Consider the following 11,373-nt stretch of genomic DNA (forward strand, 5'->3'; position numbering starts at 1 on the left):
GAATTATCTCCATGCAACAAATGAACGTAATTCGAATCAATATGATTCGAATTATAGATATCCAAAAAAGCATGTAATTCGAAGCAATACGTTTCGAATTAAAATAACCTATTTCGAATTTAGTTAATTCGAATTACTAGGAGAAGTTCACTTTAGAGAGGTTCGAATCTAGTTGATTCGAATTAGGGTTAAAACGGATTTCCATAGTAATTCGAATCAAGTTGATTCGAATTACAACTGTTTCGGCTATAAAAGGAGTTCGAACCAAGTTCATTCGAATCAGTTTCTCTTTCTCTAACCCCACCAAATCCCAGAGAAAACGACCAACCTTTCGTACGAGTAAGAGCAGAGCGCCTTTTTTTGTCGATGGGGGACGATCCGGGAAGGCTTTATCGTTTGGATGGAGTTGCTCATATCGCCGGTGTGATCAACGACGAGGTTAGTGGTTTATGAAAGCGTTTTATGATAACGGTATTTGTTAATGGTTTTTGATAATGGTTTATGTTACTGTTAGTGGTTTAGGATAGTGGTTTAGGATAGTGGTGCAGGCTAGTGGTTTATTGTTAATGGTTTTTTATAGCGGTTTATTTTAGTGTTAGCGGTTTAAGCAAGCGGTTTAGGCCAGTGGTTTTTGTTAGTGGTATTTGAAATTGGTTTTTGTAAGCGGTTTGTGCTAATTGTTTTGGATAGTGGTTTTAGTGATGGTTAGCGGTTTAGGGGGGTGGTTTGAGTTGGTGGTGTATGGTAGTGGGTTTTGTTAATGGTTTTTTATAGCGGTTTATTTTAGTGTTAGCGGTTTAACTAAGCGGTTTAGCGGTTAACGGTAGTGGTTTATGATAAATGTGATCATGCATCTGTTTTTGTTAATGGTATTTGCACTAGGTTTGAGTGAGCGGTTTGTGTATAAAATGTTGGTCGTTTGTTTCATATATCTTTTACACATCACGATTTATTTTCTGGTTCCTTATGAAACATATTGTATATGTTAGTGGGTTGTGCATCTGTTCTAATTATGCGGTTTATGTACTGGCCAGCCTCGTCATTGCATATCCAACGTTAGGCGGCAGCAGGGGATGCGTCTTGATGAGAGGTACGTTCCGTACCTGCAGATGGCCGGATTGTACCATCTTGCGAGACTGAATGACAGATGGTTCCGACTAGACGAGCCCCTAGTCAGCGCATTCGTCGAGAGGTGGCGGCCTGAGACGCACACCTTCCACATGCCGTTCGGAGAGTGTACCATCACGCTTCAGGACGTCGCATACCAGCTGGGGTTGCCAGTGGACGGAGATTACGTTAGTGGTTGCCTGACAGACTTCCACCTTTACATTGAGGGTGGGAGACCTGCTTGGCAGTGGTTCCATGAGTTGCTCGGTGTTTTACCTCCCGAGAACCAGGTGCAGAAATTCGCAGTCAACTGCACCTGGTTTCAGGAGACATTTGCAGAGTGTCCAGACGGGGCTGATGAGGAGACAGTTAGGCGCTTTGTCCGGGCCTATATCACGATGTTATTGGGCACGCAGCTCTTTGCCGACAAGTCCGGCAATCGTATACACATCAGATGGCTACCTTATGTTGCTCGGCTTGAGGAGATGGGTCGCTAAAATTGGGGGTCGGCGGCACTTGCATGGTTGTACAGGTGCATGTGCCGAGTCGCCAACAGACATGTGGTGAAGTTAGCTGGCCCTTTACAGTTACTACAGTCTTGGATATTCTGGAGGTTTCCCACTCTTAGACCATCTGGGTATGATGAGATTAGCTGGCCCCTTGCCTCGAGGTACCGTTATTGTTTTGTATTATATATTCTTCTCGTATTTATTTTCGATTATGAAACCAATTTTAATGTTTCTCGTACGCAGATGGTCTGGTTACAATCCTGGGATTAGCAACAAGGGACCTCGGGTACAGATGGCTCGCCTGAAGATCGACTTGTTACAGCCTCGGCAGGTAAGTACGCAGAACATATGTGTATTTCAAGTCATTGTTTCAGTTTATATTGTCCAACCCTTTTAATTTTTATTTTTCCAGTTCATATGGATGCCCTATAGCGCACTAGACGTCATCCAGGTTGTACATCCAGAGGTCTTGGAGCCTCGGCATATGATGTTATGGCGGTGCAGGACGTCCCTGATTTACTTTGCGGTTGTGGAGTGGCATCAGGTTGATAGAGTTTTACCTCAGTTTGGCGGCGTTCAGCCCATACCGTCTCCCGCCTTGAACATCGACTTCTTGATGTCGAAGGATGGGAGAGGAGGTGACCGTTGGTTCCCGGCACAGTACGCTGACTGGCATGTTCACTGGCAGGAGCGTGCGGAGCACATTCTACAGTTTGACATCGTCCCCGACCCCGGTCCGTCACACGATTTCTTGACATGGTGGTATCAGCACGGAAAGAGGTTTTTGTCGCCGGAGATGTTATTGGGGGATCCGAGAGGTATTCCTATTCCAGATGAGGCTACGCAGAGGGGTGCAGGTCGACTTCCAGATATGGACCGGGTCGAGGACGTTCCCGACAGACGTCGTATTGAGCGGAGAGCACGAGTTGGGACACGTCGTAGCCAGCGGGAGTGGATCGGGGTGGATCTTGCTATGGATGACGTCGACCCCCAGTTAGGGGTGGGGGGAGAGTTCGTGGTCGTGGAGGCAGGAGGAGAGTGGGTGCTGCTAGAGAGGGTGCCCAGATGCCTATGGGAGGTGATGTTGCGGGGGTTGATAGGGCCCATCAGGGCGGGCATGAGGGTGGGTCGCGTGGATCTGGTATGGGAGATCGGACGACTCACACTGATGCTGGGCTTGGTGGTGGAGGTCTTGGAGATTACTTCGTAGGTGTTCCCGGTGATGATCATACCCTTCAGGAGAGTACTCCATGGGTTAGTCCGGGCTCGATGTTTGGAGACTTGCTTGCTAGTGATGGCATTGTGGCCGAGTTTGGTGGACCGCATTTCCTTGATGATATTCGGACCATCATGCAGGAGGATGAGGCTGCAGCCGGACGGGTTCAGACGACAGGGACACAGGCACCCCTGGATGTAGATCTGAACGAGCCTGCCACGGTAGCTCCCCCGCATCCTTTTGCCATGGGTGGGACCCCAGCATCGGCCCAGACTATTGGGTCACATTCAGTTGCCGGCCCGTCATCATCCAGACCCGTGCATGCTGCGCCTGTGACCCCGAGACAGCCAGTTCCGGATGACAGCGACGAGTCTATTGAGGATGAGGAGCCACTTATACGGAGGAGTTTTCGGACACGAGTGCCACGCCGTTGCGGCACTGGATCGCACCTATTTAGATGATTTATGGATAGTGGTGTATGTCATGTTGTTATATTTATATTGTGTACCTTATTGGTTTGTTATCATTGTTATGGTATGTACGTTGTAGTTATGTTATTTGATGTTATGGTATGTACTTTGTTGTTTTGTTATGTCATTTACTATGATGTCTTCTACTTTTCTGTTATGATATATAGTTTGATGTTATGTTATTCATTATGAGTCATCCCTCGCGGTAATGTTGTTTGTTTTAGATACTAATTTCAATCATTTAAAACATATTCAGCAGAAATATTTGGTACGAATAACAAGTTTCATTACTAATAGGACACAACTTAGTACAAAGGACCACAATGGTTGCTAACTGAAGTAGAAGACAAGTGCTAATAGATTAAGAAATCTCCTATTGATTTCCAGCAGTCCCGCTGGGGCCTGCGCCTTGTGGACAACTACGCCTGGTGTGACCTGGCTGCCTGCAGAGGCCACATCTCTTTGGCTGGTTCGGATCTGCTTCATCCATGTTGGTGCGGATTCTTGTGGATCTAGGACGACCCTCCCGCGCACGCCTCATATTCGGATCCGATATAACGGTTGGCCCTGCATAAGGTGGCCAGAAACCCTCTGTAATGGGTGGTGTAAATCCCATCTGATAGACACCGAAAACGGAACTCAGGCGATAGACCTCGTGGACGTAGGGCTGCCATGTAAGTCGTGAATAAGCACAGCATGCCAGTGCGTGCGGACAGGGAAAGTGAAGTGCTTGGAAGTATCCACAATCACAAGTCTTAGACCCTAATGAGACCCTGTACGTACCAAGGGAGAATGAACCTGTCGGAGTTGTCTCAGCAACGGTGTATTCCGAGTTATCCCTGTCGTAAACAGTCACCGTGAAGCACCTGGCTGTCTTCAGGTTGGCCTCGATACACTTTACTAGGTATTGACTGAATTGTTGTCCAGTACCCATCTGAGCCTCGGCCTCCCTTCCCTTACGGACAAATAGCTCAGCTAGCCTTCCGTATGTGGCCTTCACCAGCGAGCAAACAGGGAGGTTTCTTACCCCCTTCAGGATTGAGTTGACACATTCAGAAATATTGGTCGTCATGTGCCCGAATCTCCGACCCTCATCACAGTACTGTGTCCACAACGAATACTCGATTCGGTTCGCCCAGTCACACATTGCCGGATTCTCAGAGCGCAGAATGTCAAACCAGTAGTCGAACTCCACTTCAGTCTTCGCATATGCGGCGTTAACAAGAAGCCTCCGGGCATCTTTTCCCTTGAACGTCAATGCAAAATTCGATGCAACGTGTCGAATGCAGAATGCCCGGTACGCAGCTGGGGGTAGCCATCCCCCATCCGGAGCCTCGAGTGCTGCCTTGATGCCATTATGCCTATCTGAAATAACTAATAGACCCGGCTGAGGTGTCACGTGCTCACGGAGGTGGGAAAGAAAGAAAGACCATGACTCAGCATTCTCACCCTCGACTAGTGCAAATGCCACGGGGAGGATGTTCGAGTTTCCGTCCTGTGCAATGGCGACTAGCAGTGTTCCCCCATACTTCCCATATAGATGGGTCCCATCAATACTCACCAAAGGCTTGCAATGACGGAATGCCTGGATACAAGGGGGGAAAGTCCAGAACAGCCTATGAAAATAAACCTGAGACTCGTCAACCTGTCCCCCAACTCGAACAGGGCAAGTCCTGAGGACGGCTACAGTGCCAGGCATCGTCAGCTGAACTCCTAAAACCCACCTAGGGAGCTCGTTGTACGACTCGTCCCAGTCCCCATATATGACGGCAACGGCCTTCTGCTTCGCCATCCATACCCTCCTGTACGTTGGCCTGAACCCAAATTGTGCGGCCGTGGCATTTTGAAGCACCTTGATGTTCACAGCTGCATCAGCCCTAACCATCGGCATAATGAAGGTGGATATCACATGGTAGTCCAGACTCCTATGGTCGCTGGAGATGGAGCTGGCGAGACATGTATGCGGACCGTTGTATCGCTTCACTTCCCAGATACCCTTCCGCTGTCGGAGACTCATCCGAATGAGCCATGTGCACCCATTCCCAAACTCAGAACACTTTCCCACATACCTGCGATAGTCAGACTCAACGACCTTGTACTGGACCCCTCGGCGGATACTGTACGTCTTCACATTGAACAGCGCCTCATCTTTATCCTGAAATTGTTGGCCAACCTGAAACTCGTTCACACCGGCAGACCCCTCGGTATCTCTAGCGCCAAATCCTGAGGGCAGCAGAGCATTTTCGTCCTGCCGCATGGCATCCAGGTCCAACGGGGAAAAATGGGGTGGATACTGCTGTGTGCCAGAACTAGATCCACCTGTAGCTCTTCTCGGAACAGTAGTTCCAACATCATCGCCGCTTTCATCAGCGATCAAATCCGGCTCCACGTCATCGTCATCTGGATCATCAAACAAACCATCACCAACACCAATCGGTGTGGGACAATGTACCTCGGTGGGAATATGTTCCCCATGCCGAACCTCATCTCCAACATTCCCGCCCAGATCGACGGCAAACGAAGGGGACGCAACAGGCTGCATCGGTGGCTCATACACAGGAGCAGAGGACGAAGCAACAGCAGGTCTCGAGCTCGACCCGGCAACCGCGGCTATAGTATTCGCATTCCGGTTTGAACCACCCGAGCTAGATACCACATCAACCAACTTAGCCAACAACTCTGGTGTCCTTACCTCGGGAAACTGCCTACGACAAAGAAACATAACCTGCAAGTCCTCGTTACTGCCGATTGTGGAACAATCAAACTTCACGGTGTCATGGAGCACCGCTGTTGGAATGCGGTAGAAAAACTTCTTGACCCTTTTAACTCCTTCGAGACCAAGCTTATCCAGCACACAGCTAACAAGAGCATCGTAGGTGGTTGTTGGCGTCACGATAATACATAGTGGATCCTTATCAGTGAACTTCACGCCGGATCGAGTTTTTCTCTTAATCGACCCTCTATAATGTACCAACACTAGGAAACTCTCCTCACTAGCCATCTCCCCACTTTGTTCACAGCATCATGAGTTCACAGCATATATATATAGCCCTGGTTCGTGCTATATATATATAATTCGAAACAATTTGTTTCGAATTATCACAACCTAACCTAGTAATTCGAACTAACTAAACTCGAATTCCTTACTTATAATTCGAAACAATTTGTTTCGAATTATGTTGAAACACAAGCTAACCTAGTAATTCGAATTAATTAGACTCGAATTCTTTATGTATATTTCGAGACAAATTGTTTCGAATTACCTTATGTTGTTACCTTCATAGTAATTCGAATCATATTGATTCGAATTACTTTAACTCGTTGCATGCACATAATTCGAATGAAATCAATTCGAATTACTTGAGAGCATAATTCGAATCTTATTGATTCGAATTACATAATAATTGGTCCTGGTGGATACAGGTGAAGATTTTTGATTTGGCGGATTTAGGTAATTTCGAAGTCTCCTTGGTTTATTTGGGTTTTTTGCCCTACTTTTTAGGAGGAAAAATATAAGTAGACAATGAGTTTAGTGAAGAATACAGTTACTTATACACTCCATTTATGATTTTTGTCGTAGGGGGTATAGTGTGTCTTTTACTTTATTTGACAAATTTTATAGTCCACTATTCACATTATTTACGAAAGTCATTTTCTACCTAGTAAAACTGTTTTTATAAATATATATAATAAAAAATATTTTAAAGAAAAAAATTGTACAACAATCTTTTTCATATCTCCATTCTAAATTTGAATCTTCTAAATTTTGAATTTTTATTTTAGAAGGTAAAGTATGATCTCTCACCTTTAAATGGTTTCTCTCTATCTCTCATTTTTTTTTAATCCTACCACTAAAGTGAAATTCAAAATTTAAAAAATTCAAATCCTTCTATTATATATCATATAAAAATATGAATATTACAGTTTTGAATTTTTAAACCTTAATAAAATCTTTTTATACTAAACATTTACACTTCGACAAATGCAATATGTTAAGAAAATAATAATTGAAAATTAATTTATTTAATTTAAAATCTATAATTTCAACAGTTATCCAACAATATGACATTTAAGTATTATTCAATTACTTCAGCAGTAATTAAAAAAATAAAATAAAACAAGTGATAATTAAAAAAATTATAAATGTGTGTTGTTGGTAAAACTACTGAATTAATAGCAAATTTATCTGATGAATTAAATTGATCCAACATTGATTGGAGACTAAATGACAACCGACCGTGTTACTACTCGGAAAGTGGAAAACCAGCTTAATTAACCCAACCCAGTGAGGGTGAGTGGTGAACTGGTGATCGTTCATCAATTTGGAAAATGTTAGATGGGACAGCAATAGCCATGAAACAAACACATCACATTCCCATAACGTGAAAAAAGAAGAAAAAAAAATAGAAAAACTGAAAAAGGGCTGCAAATGGAATGTCACTGTTTCTCACATCGCTTTCATGATTCATCAGTTTCCAAACCTTTTTATTTTCGGAACTGGGGCCATTGTTATCTGGACCTTTGAAGTTGTGAATGTTAATGAATCTTATTGAATTAGTTTAATATTGGTTAATGCATCAAACTAAATTCATTGTTGACTTATTTAAGCAATGCTACTGATAATCTGATGTAGTAGAGAAGCAAGATAGTAGTAAATACTAAATACTGTACGTACTACGTAGTACTCATACCTGTCGAATGAATTAACCAAAGTTGGTTATGGTTCATATTTACCGAAGTTGGTATCACGGTCACAATTAAAGAGGAGACACACGCTACCGACGAGACATTTCAATTACAACCAACCAACGACAGTGACTAAAACATTTCGATTAAGCTTTGGACAAAAGTAAAAACCCATGTTAAAGCACAAGTGATAATTACATCAACCAGAATCCACAAGCAAAAAAATTAATGAAACAGATACATCAACTCCCCCACAGGAAATCAATTGGGAAGGGAAAAAATTTGGGAGGGGGGATGACACAGTAGAGATTTAATTTGAGGATTAAAATAATGAAAAAAGAGGAAACTCGAAAGAAATTTTGGGTTGGAACCAAAGCTACTGAATACAACATAAGCACATGATTTAGTGGGATCAAACAATGTAAATGTAGGCAAATCCAGAGGAAACTCACGGAGAAGAAAGATAGATACATCATCTATAACTCTACAAGATCATGTTGGGTTTGGATTTGGTCCTGATCCTCTTTCAAGCTGGAGCGACGCAATTCTTCAATGCTCTGTACCACTTGAGACATGGAAGGGCGCTTATCAGGGTAGGGTGCTGCGCAATCAACTGCAAGCTGCAACAGCTGAACCATCTCCTCTTCAACATTCTGGTACCTCAGCAGCTCAAGATCAAACACCTCCGAAGTCCACTCTTCTCGGACAACGGATTGGACCCATCTAGGGAGGTCCACTCCTTCCTCGTTTAGGATAGCATGGGTGGGTGCCTTCCCGGTCAGTAGCTCCAAGAGCAGCACGCCAAAGCTGTACACATCTGCCTTCTGGGATACTTTGCGAGGATCGGTGACCTCAGGGGCGCGATAGCCGGCCACTCGGTTAGGGGTGGAGGAGGGGCCAACAAGGTGGGCGAGGCCGAAGTCAGATACTCTAGCATCGTAGGACTTGGTTAAGAGGATATTAGAGGACTTAATGTTTCCATGAGAAACATTTGTTCCCTGTGAGTGAAGGTATTCAATCCCGCGTGCAGCTCCAAGTGCAATGCCTGACCTGATTTCCCAGTTTAACGGTGTCCTCCCCGCTCCTTTGTTTCCTGTAACAACAATCACATACATCATCGCATTGATGATACCAAATCTAATCCTAATTCCTAAGTAACAAATCCAAATCCGAAGCAAGTGAAGTGCATCTTTTTGTTACTAAACATGTAAGGAGAGCCACTACACTACTCAAGTACTGACAAAGCAGGTAGAACTTAGAAGTAAACAAAAACAAATAAAAGAAGACAAATGAAATGAAATGAGTGCTGACCATGCAAAAGAGCAGATAAGCTTCCGATGGGCATGTAATCATACACAAGAAGCTTCTCATCTCTGCTGAAATAATAAGCCCTCAGAGGAACCAAGTTCTCATGATCCATTGCTCCCACAGACTCGATCTTCTCCTTGAACTCCTTCTCGGAAATCGTCACATCCTTCAACCTCTTCACAGCCACCACCGGCCCTGACTCCAAAACCGCCTTGTACGCCGTACCAAACGTACCTTTCCCCAATACCTCCGCCGAAGCCCGAAGCAAATCCTCCAGATCAAATGGCCTCGCCGCCCCCGCTGTTGCAGAATTACCAAAAAACACCAACTTCTTGGCTCCACTACCACCGCCGCCGTTGGCCTCGGCCTTGTTTCCATTCCCTGCCGCCATAGCCGCTGCAGCTGCTGCAGCCACCGTATACCCATTTTCGTGAGCGCCATTACTGTGGGGCCCCGGCCCGTTCTCCAACTCGTCCACTGGTTTGTCGCCTGGAAGTTCGGGCTCCGGATGCTTGACGGTTGCAACTTCAACGGCACTGGTCTTCTTGGAACTCTTCTTCCTACACAAAAGAATCAGTGCGAATACGAGCAGCAGAAGACACACGACGGATCCGATGACAATTCCAGCAATGGCACCGCCAGATAACTTGTTCTTCTTCTTGGTCTTGTTATTGGGAATGTCGCCGGAAGGAGAAGATGCAGATGCATCGTCGCCGGGGCAGAGCTTGAGCGGGCGGCCGCAGAGGGAATTGCCAAGAAAGGAATCTTGGGGGAATTTCTGGAGCTTGTCGGGGACAGAGCCATTGAGGAAGTTGTTGGAGACGTTGAACTGCTCGAGGTCCGGCAGGCTGAGCTGCGGGATGGGACCGGAGAGCTGATTGTTTTGGAGGTAAAGAGTTCTAAGTCTGCTCAACTTGTTGAACTCTGCTGGGACCCCACCCGAGAAATTGTTGAAGCCAAGGTTCAGGCGGACCAGGTCCGGCAGCCGGAACAGCAACTCTGGGATTTCGCCGGAAAGCAGATTGCGCTGCAGGTACAGGTTCCGGAGGTTGATGCACGATGCCAGATCTGCGGGGAGGGGTCCCGTCAGCGCGTTGAACCGCAGGCTCAGGGTGCGGAGGTGTGTCAGGTTCCCGAATATTCCCACCGGAATGCGCCCGGAGAGTGCCACGGCGGGCAGGTGGAGCTCCACCACCTGACCCTGCTCGCATTGCACGCCAGCCCAGTTGCAGGGGCTCTGGTTGGTCGCGTTCCAGAAGAGGGTTCTGCCGCCGACGGAGGACCGTAGAGCCAGCAATGCCGCCCGCTCCGATGCCAGATCTGCCTTTCCCAGTGGAAACACCGCCACAAGCACCAGCACCAGCACTGTGGCCACAATGGCATTGGCCAGTGCCACCATTGCTCTGCTTTTGCTCACAACACACACAGAACGCAGAGAAACAAACAGCAGAGGTTGCTGAGGTGGTTTGGTGGGTTATGGGTGTGGGTATATTTTGATTCTGATGGACATTGCGAGAGTGAGAGAGAGAGAGAGAGTAACCGAAGACAAGAGTAGAGAAGGCCAAGCTGCAATTTTTATTTTAATTAATTTTGTCTGTCACATTAAGAGATAGTGTGTGAGTTGGAGTTGGAGGTCCAGGCTGTGTGTTAATCAAGACACATTACCAACAAAAAGAAACCCTAGCTAGCTGTAGCTCTATCTCTCCACATAACTAAAGTTCCTTTATCTCTCTTTACTTTTAGTCTTTTACTACTTTTTTTCGTTTTTAAATAAAGATTTAATTATTTTGTACCTTAAAACTTCTTTTAATAATATAATAATACAAATATTTTAATTTTTATGTATTTAATATATTAAAAATACTAAAAATTAATTTTAATCATTTTAATAAAATATTTTTTATAATATTCTTAAAATACACATTAATAAAAAATTTAAGTAAATATTTATTTTAATTTTATTTTATGACTAAGTATTCAATTGTTGTAATATTACTATTTTTAAGTCTCGTTCTTTATTAACCTTAAACAAATAATGTAAAAGAATGTAAATAAATAAGATAATTAAAAATGATTT

At 44.8% G+C, this 11,373-nt stretch overlaps 2 protein-coding genes across 2 annotated transcripts; one reads left to right on the plus strand and one right to left on the minus strand.

The window, feature by feature from the left end:
- Positions 1-366: 366 nt before the first annotated feature.
- LOC112735593 (protein MAIN-LIKE 1-like) lies at positions 367-1,604 on the plus strand. The gene is made up of 2 exons (XM_025785122.1): positions 367-438; positions 1,035-1,604. The coding sequence occupies exons 1-2, from the start codon at positions 367-369 to the stop codon at positions 1,602-1,604; spliced, it is 642 nt and encodes a 213-aa protein (XP_025640907.1).
- A 6,513-nt stretch (positions 1,605-8,117) lies between these two features.
- On the minus strand, positions 8,118-11,079 carry LOC112734274 (probable inactive receptor kinase At1g48480). Its single transcript, XM_025783529.3, has 2 exons — positions 9,300-11,079; positions 8,118-9,081 (listed from the first exon to the last, which is right to left on the minus strand). Exons 1-2 carry the CDS (start codon positions 10,693-10,695, stop codon positions 8,465-8,467), a joined length of 2,013 nt encoding a protein of 670 aa, XP_025639314.1. The 5' UTR covers positions 10,696-11,079; the 3' UTR covers positions 8,118-8,464.
- Positions 11,080-11,373: the final 294 nt, after the last annotated feature.

Source organism: Arachis hypogaea, chromosome 3 (assembly GCF_003086295.3).
Source record: "Arachis hypogaea cultivar Tifrunner chromosome 3, arahy.Tifrunner.gnm2.J5K5, whole genome shotgun sequence".
NCBI lineage: Eukaryota > Viridiplantae > Streptophyta > Magnoliopsida > Fabales > Fabaceae > Arachis > Arachis hypogaea.

Excerpts from the sequence above, each read along its gene's own strand:
- LOC112735593 (XM_025785122.1), top strand. The coding sequence starts at position 367 with ATGGGGGACGATCCGGGAAGGCTTTATCGTTTGGATGGAGTTGCTCAT. Across the intron at positions 439-1,034 it reads CCGGTGTGATCAACGACGAG|CCTCGTCATTGCATATCCAA; the intron begins GTTAGTGGTTTA and ends TGTACTGGCCAG.
- LOC112734274 (XM_025783529.3), bottom strand. The coding sequence starts at position 10,695 with ATGGTGGCACTGGCCAATGCCATTGTGGCCACAGTGCTGGTGCTGGTG. Across the intron at positions 9,082-9,299 it reads CTTATCTGCTCTTTTGCATG|GAAACAAAGGAGCGGGGAGG; the intron begins GTCAGCACTCAT and ends TTGTTGTTACAG.